Here is a 25676-nt window from a genome sequence, read left to right as displayed (position 1 = left end):
ATTACTTATGATGATCACTTTGTAATATGAAAGTTACATGACACGCCAGACTTGTACATTAATCTAAAGGGCCTGTCGCTCACTGATGTTTTGAAATCAAATATTAAAACACAGTCCTCTATTTACATCTGCAAAGTAAAATTAAATATATTTATTAATCGATAAACGGATGGTTAGAATAATCCTTTTAAGATTAATATGCGTCGATAATCTGTATCTGTCTTCACAGCAGAAGACACAAAAAGCATACCGGAAATAGTGGGGAACAAAGGGGCAAATGAGAGTGAGGAACTGAAAACAATTAATATCAGTGGAGAAAAAGTACTTGAGAAACTCATGGGACTAAAGCTGATAAATCCCCTGGATCTGATGGCCCACATCCGAGGGTTCTAAAAGAGGTGGCTGCAGAGAGAGTGGATGCATTGGTTATGATCTTCCAAAATTCCCTCGATTCTAGAGCGGTCCCAGCGGATCGGAAGGTAGCAAATGTAACCCCACTATTCAAGAAAGGAGGGAGAGAAAAAATAGGGAACGACAGGAGAGTTAGCTGACATCAGTCATCAGGAAAATGCTGGAATCCATTACGGCAGTGGTAACAGGGCACTTAGAAAATCATAATATGATTAGGCAGAGTAAACATGGTTTATGAAAGTAAATTTGTTAAACACGATTTTCCTAAGAGTTCTTTGAAGATGTAACGAGCAGGGTAGATAAAGGGGAACCAGTGGATGTCGTATACTTGGATTTCCAAAAGTCATTCGATAATGTGTCACATAAAAGGTTATTACGTAAGTTAAGGGGGTTGGGGTAGTATATTGACATGGATAGAGGGTTGGTTAATGGACAGAAAACAGAGAGTCGGGATAAACGGGCCATTTTCAGGTTGGCAGGCTGTAACTAGTGGGGTGCTGCAGGGATCGGTGCTTGGGCCTCAGCTGGTTACAATCTATATTAGTGTTACGTGGATCGAATGGAGAAGCTGGGGTTGTTCTCCTTGGAACAGAGAAGGTTTAGAGGAGATCTGATAGAGATATTCAAAATCATGAAGGGAACATACAGAGTGGATAGAGAGAATCTGTTCCCATTGGCGGAAGGGTCAAGAATCAGAGGACATAGATTTAAGGTGATTGGCAAAAGAATCAAAAGCGACATGAGGATAAACCTTATTTTATGCATTAGGTGGTTATGATCTGGAATGCACTGCCCGAGGGGGTGGTGGAAGCAGATTCAATCATGGCCTTCAAAATGGAATTGGATAAATACTTGAAGGGAAAAAACTGCAGGGCTACGGGGATAGGGCGGGGGAGTGGGACCAGCTGGATTGCTTTCGCAGAGATCTAGCATGGAGTCGACGGGCCAAATGGCCTCCTTCCATGTTGTAACCATTCTATGACTTAGATGAAGGGACCAAGTGTAATGTATCCAAGTTTGCTGACGATACAAAGGTAGGCGGGAAAGTAAGCTGTGAGGAGGTCACAGAGTCTGCAAAGGGATATAGACAGGTTAAGTGAGTGGGCAAGAAGGTGGCAGATGGAGTATAATGTGGGGAAATGTGAGGTTATTCACTTTGGTCGGAAGAATAGAAAAACAGAATATTTTTAAATGGTGAGAAACTACTGAATGTTGGTGTTCAGGGAGATTTGGGTGTCCTCGTACAAGAAACACAGAAAGTTAGCATGCAGGTACAGCAAACAATTATGAAGGTAAATAGCATGTTGGCCTTTATTGCAAGGGGGTTGGAGTACAAGAGTAAGGAAGTCTTACTACAGTTGTACTGAGCTTTGGTGAGACCGCACCTGGAGTACTGTGCACAGTTTTGGTCTCCTTATCTAAGGAATGATATATTTACCTTAGAGGCATGCAACAAAGGTTCACTGGATTGATTCCTGGGGTGAGAGGGTTGTCCTATGAGGAGAGATTGAGTAGAATGGGCCCATACTCTCTGGAGTTCAGAAGAATGAGAGGTGATCTTAATGAAACATATAAGATTCTGAGGGGGCTTGACAGGGTAGATGCTGAGAGGTTGTTTCCCCTGGCTGGAGAGTCTAGAACTAGGGGGCATAGTCTCAGGATAAGGGATCGGCCATTTAAGACTGAGATGAGGAGGAACTTCTTCACTCAGACGGTTGTGAATATTTGGAATTCTCTACCTCAAAAGGGCTGTGGATGCTCAGTCGTTGAGTATATTCAAGATTGAGATGGATAGATTTTTGGAGTCTTGTGGAAATTGAGGGATGTGAGGATCTGGCAGGAAAGTGGAGTTGAGGTCAAAGTTCAGCCATGATCTGATTAAATGGTGCAGCAGGCTCGAGGGGCCGTATGGCCTACTCCTGCTCCTAGTTCTTATAATCAGGGGACACAGATTTACGATAATTGGCAAAAGAACCAGAGGGGGAGATGAAGAGATTTTTTTTTTAACGTGGCGAGTTGTTATGGTCTGAAAGGGCGGTGGCAGCAGATTCAATAGTAACTTTCAACAGGGAATTGGATAAATACGTGAAAAGGAAAAATGTGTAGGGGTATGGGGAAAGAGCAGGGTAGTGGGACTAATTGGATCGTCCTTTCAAAGAGCCGACACAGGCACAATGGGCCAAATGGCCTCCTTCTGTGCTGTAACATGTTATGATATGTAACAGGCAGTTAAAGTGACCGAAGACGAGTGCAGCAGTAAGTGTGAAGCTTACAGAAAGTATTCGTAATAAGTAAGACTTTTAAGTCATGACGACTGAATACCCATGGCCTTGTTCATACTGGGACAGATGAACTGGAATGTGTTCTCACTGTGTTTGTTGAAACTGGCCAGAATGGCAGGCTGACATGTGTGAATGTTCACTACAGTGTCAACAGTGGAGTCAACAAGGGAAGAGGCCATACTGGATTTAGTAATCAGTGAGGAACCAGAATTAGTTAACAGTCTGATGGTAAGGGATTATCTTGCAAATCGTGATCACAATATACTTTAATATTAGGTTTGAGAGGGAGAAGCGAGAGGAACGTTATCTGATTGGCAGGATGTGACCATGTGATATTCCCCACAGATCTGCACTGGGGTCTCACCTTTTCGCCATCTATATTAATGACTCGAAAGAAGGAACAGAGAGTAGTATATGTAAGTTTGCAGGTGACATTAAGTTAGGAGGCAGTGTAAGTTGTGTGGATGGGGGCAGGAATTTGCAAAGTGACAGACAGATTAAGTGAATAACTAAAACTGTGGCAGATGGAGTTCAATGTGGGGAAATAGGAATTCATCCACTTTGGATCTCAAAGAGAAATCTGAATATTTTCTGAATAGTGAGAGACTAGGAGCTGTGGAAGAGCAAAGGATTGGGGCTCAAGGTAAAAAAATCAGTAAAAACCAGTACACAGGGACAAAAAGTAATTAAATGTAATGTTGGCATTTAGCTCAAGGGGGTTGGAATTTAAAAGTGGGGACGTGATACTTTGGTTGTACAGAACCTTGGTCAAACCACATCTGGAGTATTGCATTCAGTTTTGGGCACCGACCCTCAGGAATGACATATTGGCCTTGGAGGGGGCACAGCACAGATTCACTAGATTATATCAGGGCTTAAAGTGTCAAATTGTGAGGACAGGTTGCATAAACTTGCCTGTACTCCCTGGAGTTTGGAAGGTTGAGCGGTGGTCAAGAAGATAAATGGATTTGATATGGTTGATCTAGAAACTATTTCTTCTGGTGGGGGATTACAGAACATCTTAAAATGAAAGGTTGGACATTTAGGAGTGATACAAGGACGCATTCTTTCACGCAAGAGGAAGTGGAAATCTGGAACTCCCCCCAACCTCCGCAAAAGGCTGTTGTTGCCAGGTCAATTGAAATTTTCAAGACTGTGATCAATAGATGAAAAGTCATCGACCTGAAACGTTAACTCTGTTTCTCTCTCCACGGATGCTGCCTGACTTGCTGAGTGTTTCCAGCATTTTATGTTTTTATTGCAATAGGTTTGGGTATTATACAATATACAATATCATAACACAAGGAATGTACTGAACTTGATATCGTGGGGTGAAATTGGACATTGGAGGGGATAAAAAACGACCGGGATCACATCAGCTGCCCGGTATACAGCCCCACTGTCTTCAGTAGGACTGGATATCAGGCGTGTCCTATCACGGGCGTCAAATGCGATTCCGCCTGTTTCCCGTCCCTGCCCATGTCCAATTTCACCTCCAGAGTCTGAAGCACATATCCTCATGTGTGCTTGATTTCAAAGACAGGCTCCTCAAACACCATCATTTCCATCAAGCATTTGATCTTCCCTCCTAAAATCTCCTTTTCCACCTCAAGGACCTTTTCATTATTCCTGTCCAAAGCAGATTTGGGTGTTTATTTCAACCTCAAAGGCGATATATAAATGCAAATTATTGTTGAGAAAACACTGGGTATGATAATACCTGATACCCGTCACTAAACTGGTATATTTCACCCCGAAAGTTTGCAGGGCCATAGGGAAAGTGCAGGCGAGTGGGACTCAATGGATAACTCTTTCAAAGAACCGGCACAGATAGCAGGGGCCGAATAGCCTCCATCTGTGCTGTTTGATTAAAATCAATGGGGGGATTGTAAATCGAAGCATTTACATAATTTGAGCACTTAATAGAAAACTGAACCCGCATCAAACCCACGTGAATCAGCTGGTAGGAAGAGTAAAGGAGACGTGAGGTTTCGGGTAACGCCCCACACGATCTTTATATGTCAGTAACATTTAGCGGAAGAGGAGGCAGCGAGGTTGATGTGTGATGACACTTCCTGGAGGGCACCACCTAGATTGTGTCGAGCGGAGAGGAAGGCGGGAAGTTGACAGCCGAATCCCCGAGTACCGGTGTCTTCACTGGGGACAGAGAGAGAATGGCGGGAAGATCAGCTGAATCCCCGAATATCAGAGTCCTTACTGGGGCAAGAGAGAGGAAGACGTGAAGATCAGTCGAATCCCCGAGTATCAGAGTCCTGTCTGGGGACAGGGAGAGGAAGACGTGAAGATCAGCCGAATCCCCGAGTATCAGAGTCTTCACTGGGGACAGGGAGAGCAAGGCGTGGAGATCAGCCGAATCCCCGAGTATCAGAGTCTTCACTGGGGACAGGGAGAGCAAGGCGGGGAGATCAGCCGAATCCCCGAGTATCAGAGTCTTCACTGGGGACAGGGAGAGCAAGGCGGGAAGATCAGCGGAATCCCCGAGTATCAGAGTCCTGTCTGGGGACAGGGAGAGCAAGGCGGGGAGATCAGCCGAATCCCCGACGATCAGAGTCCTGACTGGGGACAGGGAGAGCAAGGCGGGGAGATCATCCGAATCCCCGAGTATCAGAGTCTTCACTGGGGACAGGGAGAGCAAGGCGGGGAGATCAGCCGAATCCCCGAGTATCAGAGTCTTCACTGGGGACAGGGAGAGCAAGGCGGGGAGATCAGCCGGATCCCCGAGTATCAGAGTCTTCACTGGGGACAGGAGCCGTGCGGACCGGATCTCATGTCGCTTCAGTCTTTTCAATGGATGAATTGGGTAAGTGACTGAGAAGGTCTGTGAGTGGGGAAGTGGGGGGAGGGTGAATTAAAGCTAAGGAAAGGTTAAGGAGAGTGTGAAAGTGATGGATAGGAGAAAGAGTCCAGTATTATATAGAAGGAAACACATGTCTGCAATAAGTGCAGATCTCGTCACACACAAGTTTCTGGGTGGATACCAGATGGTGATCAGAATTAAAGATAAAACCTTATGCAGAGAATTAATCAACACCAAATGCGGGTGACCCCATTATTCTCAGGTGAATGTTCGGGTCGAATTGAAACCCAGAGCTACTTTATTCAAAGCACAGTGGGATTGAATAAACCTTCTGGTAAAAAAAAATCAAACTGAAGGGGGAACTGAGTGGATCTCAACATTTGTGCCCCTGAGTGACACAAAGTAAAAGCAACATGCTGAATCTTGCAGAGACAGAAGCGAACGGTTCCAGTTTGTGGGAACTCAGTTCCTCCAACTTTTTATCGATATGAGTGAGAGGTTTCTGCACTTTGACACCACTTGCTGTGTCTGATTGAACGCGTGATATGGACATGTGTTTTCTGGCAATTTAACTTGTTAAATGCCGGTCTGTGTAGAATTTTAGAAGTTCTCTATGGTTACAGGTTAGATTTGATCATCCTGCCGCTCCTCCCCAACACACAAAATACATACAGATACTCAGAGTCACTCGCTGATATGCAGAGGCATCATATTTTTCCCTCTCTCTCTCACACACTCACTCAGAGTCACTCTGATATAGAGAGACATTCTTTCCATCTCTCTGCATCTCGCACACACACCCAGTCAGTCCCTCACTGATACACTGTGTGTCTCCCTCCATCACATATACAGACACTTGCTCAGAATCATTCAGGTATATAGACGCACTCTGTCTCTCTCTCTCTCTCTCTCTTTTTCTCCCTTGCAAACACACTCACTCAGTCTCTCACTGATGCACTCTGCGACTTGCTCCCTCACATAAACAGACACAGTATATTGTCATTCTGTGATGAAACAGTGCCCTCCCTACCCCTTGTGTCGGACAAAGTACACTGTCATCCTGTGCTGACACAGTGCCCTCCCCGCCCCATAGTGTCGGAAACGGTACAATGCCATCCTGTGGTGACACAATGCCTTCCCCACCACCTTGTGCTATACACTGTACACTGCCATCCTGTGGTGACATAGTGACCTCCCCAAAATGTGAGCCCTCCGAACATATCCATTGTGTTTGGAGAGTGTCCCCGATAAATCTTTCAACTCCAATTCCCCATCAACAATTGATATTTTTGGAGACAGTGATTTGATTTATCTTAAAACTAAGAGTGGGCCATATTTGTTTACACATTCCACTTCAATCATTCAGTTCCTGATCCTGATTCACTCTAATCAGAGATATTTTATGACAGGCATGAGAATGAGTTGTAATCTATCGTCCAGTTGTGTACATTACTGACCATTTAGAGCAAAATGGAAACAAGTTAATTGCTGACAGCTTCTATTTTCTCTTGTTCTCTAAAACATCTTCAACCTTCCCTCCACATTCCCACACTGAGGTGTTGTTATTGCAGTTAATACATATTTGATGGTTAAATATTCTTATTGAAAGGTCGCACTTGTAGTTACAAACGTTCTTTCCCCATCCCCACATGCCAGAACTTTAAAATTTGCAGCTAACTGGAGACACATCCAGCCTCTGAGTCAGGAACTGTCAATTCAAAACGGTTCGAAACAGAGTCCACAGCAGTTAACAGGACTTTTATTTTATTCGTTCATCGGATGTGGGCGTCGCTGACGAGGCCGGCATTTATTGCCCATCCCTAATTGCCCTTGAGAAGGTGGTGGTGAGCCGCCCTCTTGAACCACTGCAGTCCGTGTGGTGAAGGTTCTCCCACAGTGCTGTTAGGAAGGGAGTTCCAGGATTTTGACCCAGCGATGATGAAGGAACGGCGATATATTTCCAAGTCGGGATGGTGTGTGGCTTGGAGGGGAACGTGCAGGTGGTGTTGTTCCCATGTACCTGCTGTTTTTGTCCTTCTAGGTGGTAGAGGTCGCGTGTTTGGGAGGTGCTGTCGAAGAAGCCTTGGCGAGTTGCTGCATTGCAGCCTGTGGATGGTACACACTGCAGCCACTGTGCGCCTGTGGTGAAGGGAGTGAATGTTTCGGGTGGTGGATGGGGTGCCAATCAAGCGGGCTGCTTTGTCCTGGATGGTGTCGAGCTTCTTGAGTGTTGTTGGAGCTGCAGTCATCCAGGCAAGTGGAGAGTATTCCATCACACTCCTGACTTGTGCCTTGTAGATGGTGGAAAGGCTTTGGGGAGTCAGGAGGTGAGTCACTCGCCGCAGAAGACCCAGCCTCTGACCTGCTCTTGTAGCCACAGTATTTATATGGCTGATCCATTAAGTTTCTGGTCAATGGTGATCCCCAGGATGTTGATGGTGGGGGATTCGGCGATGGAAATGCCGTTGAATGTGAAGGGGAGGTGGTTAGATTCTCTCTTGTTGGAGATGGTCATTGCCTGGCACTTGTCTGCCGCGAATGTTACTTGCCACTTATCAGCCCAAGGCTGGATGTTGTCCAGGTCTTGCTGCATGCGGGCTCGGACTGCTTCATTATCTGAAGGATTGCGAATGGAACTGAACACTGTGCAATCATCAGCGAACATCCACATTTCGGACCTTATGATGGAGGGAAGGTCATTGATGAAGCAGCTGAAGATGGTTGGGCCTAGGACACTGCCCTGAGGAACTCCAGGACATACCTGGGCAATTTTCCACATTGTCGGGTAGATGCCAGTGTTGTAGCTGTACTGGAGCAGCTTGGCTAGAGGCGCAGCTAGTTCTGGAGCACAAGTCTTCAGCACTACAGCCGGGATGTTGTCGGGGCCCATAGCCTTTGCTGCATCCAGTGCACTCAGCTGTTTGTTGATGTCACGTGGAGTGAATCGAATTGGCTGAAGACTGGCTTCTGTGATGGTGGGGATATCGGGAGGAGGCCGAGATGGATCATCCACTCGGCACTTCTGGCTGAAGATGGTTGCAAACGCTTTAGCCTTGTCTTTTGCACTCACGTGCTGGACTCTGCCATCATTGAGGATGGGGATGTTTGCAGAGCCTCCTCCTCTCGTTAGTTGTTCAATTGCCCACAACCATTCACGACAGGATGTGGCAGAACTGCAGAGCTTTGATCTGATCCGTTGTTTGTGGAATCGCTTAGCTCTGTCTATAGAATGTTGCTTCCGCTGTTTCGCATGAATGTAATCCTGAGTTTTTGCTTCACCAGGTTGGCACGTCATTTTTAGGCACGCCTGGTGCTGCTCCTGGCATGCTCTTCTACACTCCTCATTGAACCAGGGTTGATCCCCTAGCTTGTTGATAATGGTAGAGTGAGGAATATGCAGGGCCATGAGATTTCAGATTGTGCTGGAATACAATTCTGCTGCTGCTGATGGCCCACAGTGCCTCATGGATGCACAGTTTTGAGCTGCTAGATCTGTTCTGAATCTATCCCATTTAGCACGGTGGTCGTGCCACACAACACGTTGGATGGTGTCCTCAGTGCGAAGACAGGACTTCGTCTCCACGAGGACTGTGCGGTGGTCACTCCTACCAATACTGTCATGGACAGATGCATTTGCGACAGGTAGATTGGTGAGGACGAGGTCAAGTAAGTTTTTCCCTCGTGTTGGTTCGCTTACCACCTGCCGCAGGCCCAGTCAGGCAGCTATGTCCTTCAGGACATGGGCAAGGAAACCTCCTGCTGATTACCACCTACCGTCCTCCCTCAGCTGATGAATCAGTCCTCCTCCATATTGAACACCACTTGGAGGAAGCACTGAGGGTAGCAAGGGCACAAAATGTACTCTGGGTGGGGGACTTCAATGTTCATCACCAAGAGTGGCTCGGTAGCACCACTACTGACCGAGCTGGCCGAGTCCTGAAGGACATAGCTGCTAGACTGGGCCTGCGGCAGGTGGTGAGCGAACCAACACGAGGGAAAAACTTACTTGACCTCGTCCTCACCAATCTACCTGTCGCAAATGCATCTGTCCATGACAGTATTGGTAGGAGTGACCACCGCACAGTCCTCGTGGAGATGAAATCCCGTCTTCGCACTGAGGACACCATCCAACGTGTTGTGTGGCACTACCACCGTGCTGAATGGGATAGATTCAGAACAGATCTAGCAGCTCAAAACTGGGCATCCATGAGGCGCTGTGGGCCATCAGCAGCAGCAGAATTGTATTCCAGCACAATCTGTAACCTCATGGCCCGGCATATTCCTCACTCGACCATTACCAACAAGCCAGGGGATCAACCCTGGTTCAATGAGGAGTGTAGAAGAGCATGCCAGGAGCAGCACCAGGCGTACCTAAAAATGAGGTGTCAACCTGGTGAAGCTACAACTCAGGACTACATGCATGCTAAACAGCGGAAGCAACATGCTATGGACAGAACTAAGCGATTCCACAACCAACGGATCAGATCAAAGCTCTGCAGTCCTGCCACATCCAGTCGTGAATGGTGGTGGACAATTAAATAACTAACGGGAGGAGGAGGCTCTGCAAACATCCCCATTCTCAATGATGGCGGAGTCCAGCACGTGAGTGCAAAAGACAAGGCTGAAGCATTTGCAACCATCTTCAGCCAGAAGTGCCGAGTGGATAATCCATCTCAGCCTCCTCCCGATATCCCCACCATCACGGAAGCCAGTCTTCGGCCAATTCGATTCACTCCACGTGATATCAAGAAACGGCTGAGTGCACTGGATACAGCAAAGGCTATGGGCCCCGACAACATCCCAGCTGTAGTGCTGAAGACTTGTGCTCCAGAACTAGCTGCGCCTCTATCCAAGCTGTTCCAGTACAGCTACAACACTGGCATCCACCCGACAATGTGGAAAATTGCCCAGGTATGTCCTGTCCACAAAAAGCAGGACAAATCCAATCCGGCCAATTACCGCCCCATCAGTCTACTCTCAATCATCCGCAAATTGATGGAAGGTGTCGTCGACAGTGCTATCAAGCGGCACTTACTCACCAATAACCTGCTCACCGATGCTCAGTTTGGGTTCCGCCAGGACCACTCGGCCCCAGACCTCATTACAGCCTTGGTCCAAACATGGACAAAAGAGCTGAATTCCAGAGGTGAGGTGAGAGTGACTGCCCTTGACATCAAGGCAGCATTTGACCGAGTGTGGCACCAAGGAGCCCTAGTAAAATTGAAGTCAATGGGAATCAGGGGGAAAACTCTCCAGTGGCTGGAGTCATACCTAGCACAAAGGAAGATGGTAGTGGTTGTTGGAGGCCAAGCATCTCAGTCCCAGGACATTGCTGCAGGAGTTCCTCAGGGCAGTGTCCTAGGCCCAACCATCTTCAGGTGCTTCATCAATGACCTTCCCTCCATCATAAGGTCAGAAATGGGGATGTTCGCTGATGACTGCACAGTGTTCAGTTTCATTCGCAACCCCTCAGATAATGAAGCAGTCCGAGCCCGCATGCAGCAAGACCTGGACAACATCCAGGCTTGGGCTGATAAGTGGCAAGTAACATTCGCGCCAGATAAGTGCCAGGCAATGACCATCTCCAACAAGAGAGAGTCTAACCACCTCCCCTTGACATTCAACGTCATCACCATCGCCGAATCCCCCACCATCAACATCCTGGGGGTCACCATTGACCAGAAACTTAACTGGACCAGCCATATAAATACTGTGGCTATGAGAGCAGGTCAGAGGCTGGGTATTCTGCGGCGAGTGACTCACCTCCTGACTCCCCAAAGCCTTTCCACCATCTACAAGGCACAAGTCAGGAGTGTGATGGAATACTCTCCACTTGCCTGGATGACTGCAGCTCCAACAACACTCAAGAAGCTCGACACCATCCAAGATAAAGCAGCCCGCTTGATTGGTACCCCATCCACCACCCTAAACATTCACTCCCTTCACCACCGGCGCACTGTGGCTGCAGTGTGCACCATCCACAGGATGCACTGCAGCAACTCGCCAAGGCTTCTTCGACAGCACCTCCCAAACCCGCGACCTCTACCACCTAGAAGGACAAGGGCAGCAGGCACATGGGAACAACACCACCTGCACGTTCCCCTCCAAGTCACACACCGTCCCGACTTGGAAATATATCGCCGTTCCTTCATTGTCGCTGGGTCAAAATCCTGGAACTCCCTTCCTAACAGCACTGTGGGAGAACCGTCACCACACGGACTGCAGCGGTTCAAGAAGGCCGCTCACCACCACCTTCTCAAGGGCAATTAGGGATGGGCAATAAATGCCGGCCTTGCCAGCGACGCCCACATCCCGTGAACGAATAAAAAAAAAAGGACTCGGCCAGCTCGGTCAGTAGTAGTGCTCCCGAGCCACTCTTGGTGATGGACATTGAAGTCCCCCACCCAGAGTATATTCTGTGCCCTTGCTATCCTCAGTGCTTCCTCCAAGTGCTGTTCAACATGGAGGAGGACTGATTCATCAGTTGAGGAAGGGCGGTAGTTGGTAATCAGCAGGAGGTTTACTTGCCCATGTTTGACCTCATGCCATGAGATTTCATGGGGTCCAGAGTCAATGTTGAGGGCTCCCAGGGCCACTCCCTCCTGACTGTATATCACTGTACTGCCACCTCTGGTGGGTCTTTCCTGCCAGTGGGACAGGACATACCCAGGGATGGTGATGGAAGAGTCTGGGACGTTGGCTGAAAGGTACTGATCGGAGTGTCCACACTAAACAGTAACACTCACAGCAAGGGAAATCTCTTCTTTCTGTGATAAATCAGTCCCATGTTATGTTGTGTAATGTAAATATTCAGTGAAGGGAACTCACTATAATAGTCACACTTCCCAGTCACGGTGTTGGGGCAGTACAGCTGCCTTCTGTGGGTAGAACCATATCGCTGAGGATATTGTCCCGTCAACTATCCCTGTTTGTCGATGATGTCACTAAAATACACTTGGAAACTGGAAGTTTGTTCCCTGGATGGAGTTCAGCCAGAAAATGTAAAGGAATGGCCACTAATTCAAAAATAGCAAATATGATCCCAAAAAGAGAGGAGGGACATGGAGAAGGAATTGCCTCTAACTGGGGCTGGAGAATGAAACGGTCACATATTGTGGTCGGGGTGGTAAAGAGACATGGAATGTGGGAACAGAGTTCATCAAACAGTTTGTTCATTCAATCAAATATTTGTTATTCAATTGTTTAAGTTTCAATTCCTTGTATTATAATTAAACATTAGAGGAAAAGTGTATATTACATTCTATTTCACACCTTCAATATTGGTCTCATTTTCTGCCCTGACATAATTAGATCTCCTGGTGAATGACGGAGTGATTGAGAAAAGTCCACAGTTGGAAGTAAACAGGGATTGTAGACTGAGGAACAACAGCAGGTGAATCAGCACAGGATTGTGAGAGCAGCAACCAGTGAGAACCCTTCCGATTCAAAGAGCTTCCATGGATCGACTGGGGAGATAAGTAAGAGAAAGTCCCATTTCCTCAGATAAACACTGATCCTGTAGACAGTCCACAGATGGTGAGAATGAGACTGGGAGAGTCTGATCACCGAGTTCAATTATCGAGCATGAGGCCGCGCAATGAAATGTGAAGTGAGATCAATTTCTGTCTCAAAACACAGTCACAAATGAATCTTGTGTCTGTTTTAGAATAAAGAGTTTTGATCTAAGAGGTGACTCCAGTCTGAGGCAGAGCCCAGCAGATATACAGTGTCTCCCCGCCTCCATCACCAACTCGGAAAGAACCCACCTTTATGGCCCCAGGAATATCGATATGTTAAGGTAGTACCATAGAGTGTTTCCGAATTCAAATATATTTCATATCCAACTATCGAAATAAATCATCTTATAATTCTGAACTGGATGCTGGGTTTCACATAATGTTATTTCCCATCAGTAAATCTATTTCTGGATTTCATATTTTCAGTTGAATTAAATGATTGTCATTTCAATATAAATTGGTGATAAAATGATTTGGAAATTAATGCCGCAGAATAACTTCAACTATAGTTTGGATAAATTACTGATCCGAGAAATAATCACTTTTACATTTCCACAGTGGGGAAAGGAAAGGACACGGAATGGTAATTTGATTGGATACAAGTTCGTGAGATACACGTACCACAGCGACACGCACACAGGTGATTGTATAACAGCAGTCAAATCTACCATTGAATATTTATGGTGTTTATTGACATTGTACGGCCCCAGGCGACATTCCACAATAAATACTGTGATTCATTTGAATGTTTAAAGTTACACGATTTATAACATTAGACATTAGCGTTATTATTAGAACCGTGGTAAACCTCCTCACCTCATACGGTGCTCATTAGTGTTAATATTAGTACAGTGGTAAATCTCCTCACCTCCTACAGTGCTCATTAGTGTTAATATTAGTACAGTGGTAAACCTCCTCACCTCATACGGTGCTCATTAGTGTTAATATTAGAACAGTGGTAAATCTCCTCACCTCCTACAGTGCTCATTAGTGTTAATATTGGAACAGTGGTAAATCTCCTCACCTCCTACAGTGCTCATTAGTGTTAATATTAGAACAGTGGTAAATCTCCTCACCTCCTACAGTGCTCATTAGTGTTAATATTAGTACAGTGGTAAATCTCCTCACCTCCTACAGTGCTCATTAGTGTTAATATTAGAACAGTGGTAAATCTCCTCACCCGCTACTGTGCTCATTAGTCAGGTGCTGGTACCATGAGGGATGCGGTAAATATAATCTAATAGAAGCACCAAACAGGACACATCTCTATGAAATCATAGACAATCCCATTGACCATAGAGACCAGTGGAATCACACCCAGATATATATTGTGTATGTGGATAGATATATTCATGAAGTACCAGGATTTAATATCAATTCTCAACAAATCACAAACATAATGAATAAAATAATACAATAGCATCAGAATGTAAAATCGAGTAAAGAGTCATTTAAATCATCAATGCTCACCCTGCTCCATCTTTACTTCCAGAATATTCATTACCTCAGGAATAAGGCTGGTTCTGGCCTGCATTGTGTGAGCAAAGCTGACCAATGGGCGCTCCCAGTGCAGAGTCTCGGCCGACGGCAACTGGTTTGTGGAGATCAGCGGGACTCAATGGTTTCACTGGGCAGCTGTCTGTGTCACAGCTGATGTGGAGCGTTGATCATAACACTCGGGAAATGATCGATCCCAGAGCTAACGGCTCTGGCACTGATGGGGGAGGAGGGAATTTGTAACATGTTTGAAAAGGCAACGTTCTCCTACTCTCATTAATATTTCTGTCTAACCTCCTATTAATATTATGTTTATTACAGAGCATCAGAATCTGGGAACATCTGTCACCACCATGGCTGAAGGTCCAAACAAGGGAGAATGTCCCACATCTTCAAAAAAAATGAGAATGGACTCAGGTAGGTTCAGCAAATTCATCAAAATTGATTTTATGTCCTGACAAACGGTTCAGATCACGAGCAAGAACCTGCAGCTCACACAGGAAGAGGTAACAGCACAGATACTGTGTAGGTAGAGGGAAGAGAGTGACCATCCAGAGGGACAGTGCAATCACAGGTGGAGGGATCTGCTGAGTACTCGAACTGTCCAATAGATACCAGGTGTTGGGGACTGTAAGGTAGATAGAGACAGTGTCTCAGACGATGGTCTTCCTGAGTAACAGTGAGAGACCGGGGAGCAGGGGGACACCCCGAGTGTGGCTGTGGTGAGAGGCAGGTGGGGCACAGAAACAGTACAGTGATAGTGGTGGGAGATCCTATTGTCAGGGAACAGGCAGTCTCTTCTGCAGCCCTGACCAGGTCCCGAATGGTAAGTTGCCTTCCTGATGCCAGGGGGAAGAACATCCTGGAACAGGTGGGACCATCTCTGGGAAGGAAAGGAGAGATGAGAATTGCCATGGTCAGAACCAATAACACTGATACGTTTACAGAGGGAATATTAAGACTGAGGCTCAAGAATATAAAACAAGGCCACCAGATGGTGATCTCCGGATTGATTTGCACTGGGCCGCTTAAGGAGGGAAATATGAGGCAGGTCAATGTGTGGCTGCAAGGCTGGAGCAGGAGGGAAGGGTTCACGGTCTTGGGGACCAGAATGAGTTCAGGGAGAAGGGAAGGGACGGTCACGTTCTGAACCGACCAACAATGGTTTTACAGACTGGGTGAATGGTGCAGGAGGGAAGGGTTCACGGTCTTGGGGACTAGAGTGAGTTCAGGGAGAAGGGAAGGGAAGGTCACGGTCTGAACCGACCAACAATGGTTTTACAGACTGTTTGAATGGAGCAGGAGTGAAGGGTTCACCGTCTTGGGGACGAGAGTGAGTTCAGGGAGAAGGGAAGGGATGGTCACTGTCTGAACTGACCAACAATGGTTTAACAGACTGGGTGAATGGAGCAGTAGGGTGGCATCAGCTGATATGACTGGAGGTTTGGAATAGTCCGGATCTGAGGCTGGAAAGTGGAATTAATAAAACTGTTGAAGGAGGAACGGAAGATTTATGAAATAATGAAAAGCTATTAGTCGGTAAAAAGGAAGTTGATTTTGAAGTATTGAGAGATAAAGTCACTTGATATGAAAAAAACGAAGGAACGAAAACGGAACATTATTCGAAAAATTCGGAGTTCGGATTGTGTGTTATGTCTGTGAATCCACAAATCATTCCAAACAGATTCGGAAAGTTAGGGTCATGAGAGATGTGATCGAGTATCTTTAAGACAGGGCCTGACTTTACACAGGGCTCAGAGCGAAATGTTCTTGGTTATAACATTTTGAGGGGAGAGAAAAATAGTTCTGGACGCCAGTATTAATAAAGGTTCTATGACAGATCTGGAACAATAATAACTTGCATTAATAGCGCCTTTAATATAGTCAAACGACCAGGGTGCGTGACAGGAGCGATTATCAAACACAATTTGACACCGAATCAAATAATGAGATATTAGGATTGCTAACCAAAAGCTTGTTCAAAGAGTTAGTTTTAAAGAGACTCTTGGAGGAAAAGAGTGAGAAGGATGTTCCAGGGAGCTGTGTGAAGATAGAATCCATATGTACACATTTAAGCAATAGAAAGGGAAATAGCACAATTCCCAGTGGGTTTTGCAGACCAGCAATCAGTGGAGGTGAGATAGAGGGGGAACTGGGGGAAACTAGTTGTGGATGAAGTTTTCGAGTGATACAAAACATTTCTTTAGTTTCTAAAAAATGATGATGGAAGAGAAAATGTTGGTGCACTAGAGGCGAATGCGGGACCATAGTTAGTGATAACTGTAGAGAAGGATTTGGATCTGAGAAACATCGCCGAGGTGGATAAATCACTGGGCCCAGAGATAACACACCCGAGGCTGTTAAAGGAAGTCAGAGAGGAGATAGGAGGGACTCTGACCACAACTTCTCAATCTTCGATTGTTATCAAAAATATCCAGGTGGACTGAAGGAGCCCAAGTAATGTCTCTGGTAAAATAGGGAGAGAGGGTCAACGGGTAACTGGAGACCAATCAGTCTCCGTCAGCTGTGGGCAATCTCCTCGAATCTATAATTCCAGGTCGAATTAGTGAACATTTAGAGATACAGGGGATGATCAGGGGAGGCTGGAACTGATTCGCGGCAGACAAGTCGTATTTGGCAAATTTGATACAGCTTTTTTGAGAGGTGACTATATAGATCGATGGGATGTAGCACATGCGGTGTATATGGGTTTTCAGAAGGTGTTTGATAATGTGGCTCAAAGGAGGCTTCAGCCGTTTGTTATTAGAGAAAATGTAACCGCACGGATAGAAAGTCGATAATGTGTTTAGTTTTCTCCATTTTTGTTCACAGATCCGAACGCTGCAATCACTGAGTTCCTGACAAAATGCGACGATTACCAACTGTTCCAGTTGACGAAATTCTACCGGGACAGACTAGAACAGGCGATTGAAGAAAGGGTGGACGGAGTCAGCTCGTTGTTAACATACGAGAGGCATTTCAGTGGGCAGGAACATCGGGTAAGTGGGAGGGACACAGAATGAGTTTGGATTATTTAAACATCACAGAACTAACAGGATATCAGATCTTAGAATCATAGAATGTGACAGAAGAGAAACAGGCCAAATAGGAAAGAAATGGATCAAATTGAAAATACAGTGAATCTGAAACACTGATACGAAGAGGTGAAAATACCCAGTGGATCGGTCGGTGTCTGTACAAAGGGCAGGGGAACGGTCCGGGTATAACTCTTGTGTGGACTGAAAACAAAAGGGAATCAGTTTAAGTGGGACTGGGAAAAGGAGAGACCAGTATATTGATTATTATTCTTTACAGAAAGTCGTTGATCTCGTGGAGAAGGGAAACAGGACGGACAGTTCCAAACTTGTCCTAAATCTGGTGATGGAGAAAGGCTCTCGGGCCCGAAGGGTGATGTGGAAATCCTTTGTGAAAATGCACCACGTGGTACCAAAGTTGGACAAAATACTGAAAGAGATGCAGGAACTTGGTACAGTAAAATCACACACTGAATTCAATTTCAGATTGAAACACTGCAGAATTTACTGTAATATTGCACAGATCTGATTTCATGAAAGCTCATTGATTTAAACAGGTCCTGATCCATTTGATTATATGAACATCGGACGAGGTTTATCTGAAATACCCAGTCAGCTGAAAGGTAAGTGATGAAATGGGGATTTCAAACTGGTTATTTCACTTCTGAGAATCAGAATGTTTGACTGTAGACTTCAGTTCAGAAATATTCAGAATCTGGGAATCAGGAATTCAAAGGGTGCAGGGAACAGAAATGAACGTCGTTTGGATTTGTCAGCAATCCTCAACTATTCTGCACAGATTCAAGCTACACTTAACAAGATTTTTTATATATCCTGTAAATATGCGGAGGTTGCAATATTTCACATAATCCAGCTGCTGTTCACTAACACTTGTTAAATCCTCGAACACACTTGGCAGAATCCTAATACACTGTGAATCCCCATACACACCTGGCAGGATCCTGATACACTGTGAATCCCCATACACAACTGGCAGAATCCTGATATATTGTGAATCCCCATACACACCTGGAAGGATCCTGATACACTGTGAATCCCCATACACAACTGGCAGAATCCTGATATATTGTGAATCCCCATACACACCTGGCAGGATCCATTACACTGTGAATCCCCATACACACCTGGCAGGATCCGGATATATTGTGAATCCCCATACACACCTGGCAGGATCCTGATACACTGTGAATCATATACACAACACCAATGTGCCCCAAGGATGCTCTGGGCTCACAATTAATGAACAGTGCTTTCAGCCAGACGTCACGGTTTACCTGCACCACCAGAAATCTGCTCACAATCTCCTGTAGGGAACGAGGTGGAGAAATGCGAAATATTAAAAAATGTTATCATTTCACAGCACAGAACGAGACGTCAATGTGTTCGATCTGATCTGAGAAGATGTACAGATGTTCACACAATAGATCATTAATCCGTGCAGAAATGTGAGGGAAAGACAATGTTCAGGGTAATTCGGAAGTTGTGGGCTGGCTTCCGAATGGCAGTGAAAGAGAGAATCTTATTCCACTCAAAGAAAAGTCCTTTAACTAACGGGTCTTTTTAGACCCAATGTAATTTCTCAAACCTGCATTATCGGAAATTCAGACCAATATGAAACAAAGGAGTATAATTATTGGGAGAACAGTTGAAATGAACTGTGACTGTTTTCTGCTCTAACATTACACTGAGTGATGTGGGCAGTCGTTGTATTATTAATTCTAATCGGTGATATGACAGGACTGTTATAAAAACACATTCGATGTAGGTGTTAAACGACTGAAAAATTGTTCGCAAATTCTGAAACACAATATAACAGAAGAATGATTGGACCAAATGACCTTTTCCTGTTTCTAAATAAGCCTATCCCTGTTAGAGATATGATCCCACCTACCCCTCCTCTCAGTGCATCCACAGAAACACGTTCAATTATCTCTTGACCCCACTTACACTGCCCTTTTAGTGTCCTTCCCAGGCTCTCGGGCCCTTTGGGTGAGAAAATTACCCTGACTTCCCTTCTCCATTATTCATTATTTTGTTGATTGTGAGCCTGTTTCCTGTTTCCGATGAGTATATTCAAGAATCAGATCGATAGATTTTTGGACACGAAGGGAATCAATGTATAAGTGGACAGGGTGGGCATGTGGATTTGAGATATATCAGCCATGACATTAATGAATGGTGGCACAGGTTCGAGGGGCCGTATGGTCTACTCCTTCTTCTATTTATTATGTTCTTACTAATGTTGTGAATGCCATTGAAACATTTCAATCCCGAATTCGCTTGCACAAACAAAATACACCAAACCCTCTCACCATTCCCTCAACCTAAACTCCGAGTACCTGACATCATCATTTTGATTCCCCTCTGTACCTTCAGAATGGCAGTAATCGTTACCTGTGAACAGGTGAATACAGAAATGTACGTAATGCCCCAGATAACCTGCCCGAGTTCTGACACAATAACAGTGGAACTTCTGTCCATTCACAGTCTCTCCCTCTCCCAGTGCACACAATAACCCAGATAACCTGCCCGAGGTCTGATACAACAACAGTGGAACTTCTGTCCATTCACAGTCTGCCCCTCTCCCAGTGCCCACAATATCCCAGATAACCTGCCCGAGGTCTGATACAATAACAGTGGAATATCTGTTCATTCACAGTCTGTCCCTCTCCCAATGCACACAATAACCTATTTCCCATTTCCGCAAAAGGTCAGCACCACTGACGGTTTCATAAATTATTTCACTGGAGCCACTAGTTTCGTATACCAGAATCACGTTTGGATTTGTAATGAGATGTCCATGGTACAGGACAGGGCTGATAGTATTAATCATCAGAGGGAAAATATCACCTTCATAGAAATCTCCATGTTCAGTAAATATTGGAAGCAAGTGAGGATTTGAAACTTCTCTCAGCCATTATTCACTTTCAAGCGAGGTTTTCAGTAACTGAGTTTAATTTCCTGCTCACACCTCTATTGAAGCAGTGAATTCAATCTCGCAACATTTTACTGAATAGTAAAGTGATATTGAGAATTTGGTTTTATATCAATACAACTAACATTGAGAACCAATTTCTGTCTGTTCTAATTGAAGATGTTCAACAGAAACACAAGGAAACACTCCGGGTCCAAACTGAAACACTGATAGTGAACACGATCCTAATAAGGGAGAAGGTTAAGATTTTCCAGCTGGTCAATCTATACACTGAGCTAACGGTCATTTCTACTGTTCGAGATCGGACACTTGTAGAACATGAACTGCTGGCAAGAGGCCGAGACCATGAAGAATGGAGAGAGAAACATCTCCGGAGAGAACTGGAAAAAATCCGAACAGATCAATTGTTCCACAGCTGTTTTACCAGGAGAAAATCCAAATCTGGGAGTTCAGCAGCAGTGAGCGGAGTCGCGGGGATTGGAAAAACTACAATGGTACAAAAGATTGTTTATGACTGGGCCACTGGGAAAATATACCCTCACTTTCAATTTGTTTTCAGTTTTAAATTCCGGGATTTGAACGCTATTAACTGTAGAATAAACCTGAGGAATCTGATACTGGATCTGTATCCTTACTTTGGGAATATTCTGGGAGAGCTCTGGAAGAACCCAGAGGGATTACTGTTTATATTCGATGGTTTAGATGAATTCAAGGACAGTATCGATTTTGATAACAATCGGATAAATACAGAGGCTGATTACATCTGCACAGCTCCTGAAGACCAGTGTGAAGTTTCTGACATTGTGTACAGTTTAATACAGCACAAGCTGCTCCCAGGATGTTCAGTGCTCGTGACCAGCCGCCCCACTGCATTACATTTATTGAAAAAGGCTGAGATCAGAGTCTGGGCTGAAATCCTGGGCTTTGTTGGTGAGGAACGGAAGGAATATTTCAACAAGTTTTTTGAAGATCAGGCGGTGGCAGCAGCTGTTTTCAAACATGTGGAGGAGAACGAGATCCTGTACACCATGTGTTACAACCCTTCCTACTGCTGGATCCTCGGTCTGTCACTGGGTCCCTTCTTCACACAAAGAGACAGGAAACAGCAGCGAGTTCCCAAGACCATCACCCAACTATATTCCAACTATATTTACAACATTCTGAAAAACCATGGCCGAGAGATTGAATCCCCCCGTGATGTGTTACTGAAGATCGGTGAGATGGCCTTCACTGGAGTCTCCGAAAAGAAGATTGTGTTTAGAAATGGAGATTTGATCAAGTACAATCTGCAACCTTCCCAGTTCCTGTCTGGGTTCATGATGGAACTTTTGGAGAGAGATGATTCTGCCCAGAGTGTGGTTTACACATTCCCGCACCTCACCATCCAAGAGTTTGTAGCTGCACTCGCACAATTCCTGACTCCAGATCCTGGGGACATCCGGAAACTCCTCAGTGAAGCCCACAGCAAGGAAGATGGACGATTTGAGATATTTCTCCGTTTTGTTGTTGGTCTCTCCTCCTCACAGTCAGCTCGGCCCCTGGTGGAGTTTCTGGGTCCATTTCTTCATCAAACTATCTGCGGAGTGATTGACTGGGTGAAGGAGAAGGTTGAAGGAGAGATTGGAAACACAGAGAGTGAAACTGGTAAAAGGAACCTCCTGAACACATTCCACTACCTGTTTGAGTCTCAGAATAAAATACTTGTTCGGGTCACAGTGGGATCTGTGGACATACTTAAATTTGGACACCTGGATTCACGGCGAGCATTGCGACTGACACCGATTGACTGTGCGGTGTTGTCTCATGTCATTGGACTCTGTGATACAATAAAACACCTCGATCTGGAGAACTGCTACATTCAGTGTGAAGGACTCCAGCGGCTGGGACCTGCACTGCACAAATGCCAGGTGTTGAGGTAACTGTTTATTTGTCTCTAACTATTAGTCCAATTGTAGAACAGTCACGGATTGTATTGTTGCTCCGTAATGAAGGGAAACAAACTGTTCAGTTAAACCAGAGAGAAGAAGATTTAACACAAATATGACAAATGATACGAGGATCCATTAGTAATTCCCTAAGGATTGGAGAATCCAAAATGGTTCCTTGTGAACAAGTCGGGATTTTGCAGTCTTTATCGGATCAGTAAATACAGGTCCACTGAAAGAGTCTGATAATTTAATTGCAATAGATGATATTGATTGCTGTTTTTCTCACTGCCTGAGATACGTCCATTGAAGAGGTTCCTTCTCACTGTTACTTACACGTAGACCGACTCTAACTGCAGCAGTCTGTGTGACGGAGCATCCCACCCTCTTACCGAGGTGTGGGGGCAAGTGACAGTCACCAGACTGTCAACGTGTGTAGGAGAGGGAAGCAGAAACACCAAACATTCAGTAACAAAGAGCAAAACACAGCTTTCGGGCAGTCAACCGCCAGTGGGCGAGCTGAGCTTTCCCCGCAGGACGTCGGTCCGTTATCTGAACTCATCAATGACACAGCCCTTCACACTCTCCAATACATCCACCATCTCTTCACCCAGCTGGCAGCACTCGTGCCTCTGAGTCAGAAGGTCGTGGATTCAGGCCCCTTGCTCATTAATCCAGGCCGACACTTCAGTGGGATTTGGGAGTTAAAATCTGCAGGTAAAAAGAGTGAAATCTAACGCGTTGTGGGGTATTCGTCCAGGAGTATAGACACATACCGGCCAGCGGTTGGGCCTCATATACAGCGGGAGGCTCCTGGGTTAACCAGGGGGCAGTGAACCCGGGAATTTCCCATAATCTGCTCCCTGTGTGTGAGGCCCCGCTCGGGGAGGGAACTTCAGAAAATTCCGCATAAACTGTCGGGCCCGTTAAACCTGAGATAAATGTAGAGCCAGTTCAATGGGAATGAAGTGAGAGACTCCGCTCCCCTATAAACTAGGAGTACAGGGTCATTTAAAACTTGTAACAGGACAGAATAAACTCACCTTGTTACATTAAATCCTGGGGGACGGATTTTAAAGCAGCCGTAAGTGCCGTTTCACAATATAACTCACCCCGAGATAATATACAGATTAATACAATGCTGCATAAAATACAGGTAATCACCGCTTTATCATTTAATTCAGGGAAAATCGCCACATTCCCATAAAATCTGGGATTTAAGAAGCTGCAGAAATGAGACAAGTTTCCCCAAACATGACGGGACCGGTCACTGACCTCCAGGAGGGTAATTCTGATCATCAGGGAATGAGACCGGACTGAGGGACATTTAAAGGCTTCACACAGACAGCACTTTATTTAATAAATACATTTACTGACAGTCCCTGAATATATGGGGTGTTGGACAGAGTGAGATTCATTGTCAGTGACAGGGAAGTCTGGTTATTAATTTCCTGAAGTTTTTTCAGTGTTTCCTGTAATATCAGAGAAAAATTGAGTCAGATCAGGAATTGGATTCAGTTTGTTTCTCACTCTCTGTCTGTTTGTGTTTAGACTGGGGAGAAATAAACTGGGAGATTCAGGAGTGAAACTACTGTCTGCGGCTCTGAGGAACCCGGACTGTAAAATACAGGAACTGTGGTAAGTATCAGACTGTGTGAGATTGTGTTTATAATAACTGGATGCTGAACACTGTACATTAATGTCAGTATAAGTAATAATAATACAAATAAATACTGGGAATTTACTCTGATTCCTCTTATCTCTGCTCGTCTCTCTCTCTCTCTCTCTGATCTCCAGGTTATGGGCTAACGGTCTCACAGATTCTTGTACCGAGGATCTCTCCTCCGCTCTCAGTGCAAACCGGTCACTGACGGTTCTGAACCTGGGTATTAATAAACTGGGAGATTCAGGAGTGAAACTACTGTCTGAGGCTCTGAGGAACCCGGACTGTAAAATACAGAAACTGCAGTAAGTTTCAGACTGTGTGAGATTGTGTTTATAATAACTGGATGCCGAACACGGTACATTAATGTCAGTATAAATAATAATAATACAAATAAATACTGGGAATTTACTCTGATTCCTGTTACCTCTGCTCGTCTCTCTCTCTCTCTCTCTGTGATCTCCAGGTTATGGGATAACGATCTCACAGCTTCTTGTACCGAGGATCTCTCCTCCGCTCTCAGTACAAACCGGTCACTGACGGTTCTGGACCTGGGTGGCAATAAACTGGGAGATTCAGGAGTGAAACTACTGTCTGCGGCTCTGAGGAACCCGGACTGTAAAATACAGGAACTGCAGTAAGTATCAGACTGTGTGAGATTGTGTTTATAATAACTGGATGCTGAACACGTTATATTAATGTCAGTACAAGTTAGAATAATACAGATAAATACTGGGAATTTACCCTGATCCCTGTTATTTCTCTCTCTCTCTGATCCACAGTCTGAATGATGTCGGTCTCACAGATTCTTGTACCGATGATCTCTCCTCCGCTCTCAGTACAAACCGGTCACTGACGGGTCTGTCCCTGGGATCAAACTCCTTCACAGACCGATCTGTCCCCGCTCTCCGCTCCCTCATACTGACCTGCAGGAGTCTGGAGCGGACCTGGTGAGTGTTTGTGTTAATGTTTAATGTAATAAATAAAATATCAATGGGATTCAGTCCCTTTTATGGGTAATATTTGTCTGTAATTATTATTGAAATATTAACCCCAGTCTCCCTGTTATTTACACTGTTGTTCAATCTGTTTATTTCCTGTTTAATCTTTAATCTGTTTCAGGCTGTGGGGGAATCAATTCAGTTTAAACGGAAAGAGACACCTGGAGTCACTGCGGGAATCCAGACCCGGACTGAGTGTGGGAGTGTGAACATTTCAATTTGTAACCATTCCTGGTCTCATTATGTGAACATTTCAATTTGTAACCATTCCTGGTCTCATTATATGAACATTTCAATTTATAACCATTCCTGGTCTCATTATATGAACATTTCAATTAATAACCATTCCTGGTCTCATTATATGAACATTTCAATTTATAACCATTCCTGGTCTCATTATATGAACATTTCAATTAATAACCATTCCTGGTCTCATTATATGAACATTTCAATTTATAACCATTCCTGGTCTCATTATATGAACATTTCAATTTATAACCATTCCTGGTCTCATTATATGAACATTTCAATTTATAACCATTCCTGGTCTCATTATATGAACATTTCAATT

At 45.0% G+C, this 25676-nt stretch overlaps 1 protein-coding gene and 1 pseudogene across 1 annotated transcript; both read left to right on the top strand.

The window, feature by feature from the left end:
• Positions 1–25676, top strand: part of LOC137317445 (zinc finger protein 271-like) — a 433617-nt pseudogene that overhangs the window by 116412 nt on the left and 291529 nt on the right.
• LOC137317455 (NACHT, LRR and PYD domains-containing protein 3-like) lies at positions 13109–25408 on the top strand. The gene is made up of 13 exons (XM_067980805.1): positions 13109–13120; positions 13211–13309; positions 13587–13668; positions 14847–14942; positions 17358–17524; positions 17841–18012; positions 18118–18183; positions 20676–22431; positions 23993–24079; positions 24239–24409; positions 24571–24741; positions 24887–25054; positions 25227–25408. The coding sequence occupies exons 1-13, from the start codon at positions 13109–13111 to the stop codon at positions 25312–25314; spliced, it is 3135 nt and encodes a 1044-aa protein (XP_067836906.1). The 3' UTR covers positions 25315–25408.

Source organism: Heptranchias perlo, unplaced genomic scaffold, assembly GCF_035084215.1.
Source record: "Heptranchias perlo isolate sHepPer1 unplaced genomic scaffold, sHepPer1.hap1 HAP1_SCAFFOLD_62, whole genome shotgun sequence".
NCBI lineage: Eukaryota > Metazoa > Chordata > Chondrichthyes > Hexanchiformes > Hexanchidae > Heptranchias > Heptranchias perlo.
This window is presented reverse-complemented; position numbering and strand designations above follow the sequence as displayed.

Excerpts from the sequence above, each read along its gene's own strand:
- LOC137317455 (XM_067980805.1), top strand. Across the intron at positions 13,310-13,586 it reads AGGAATATCGATATGTTAAG|TGGGGAAAGGAAAGGACACG; the intron begins GTAGTACCATAG and ends ACATTTCCACAG. Across the intron at positions 17,525-17,840 it reads TCAGTGGGCAGGAACATCGG|AAAGTCGTTGATCTCGTGGA; the intron begins GTAAGTGGGAGG and ends TATTCTTTACAG.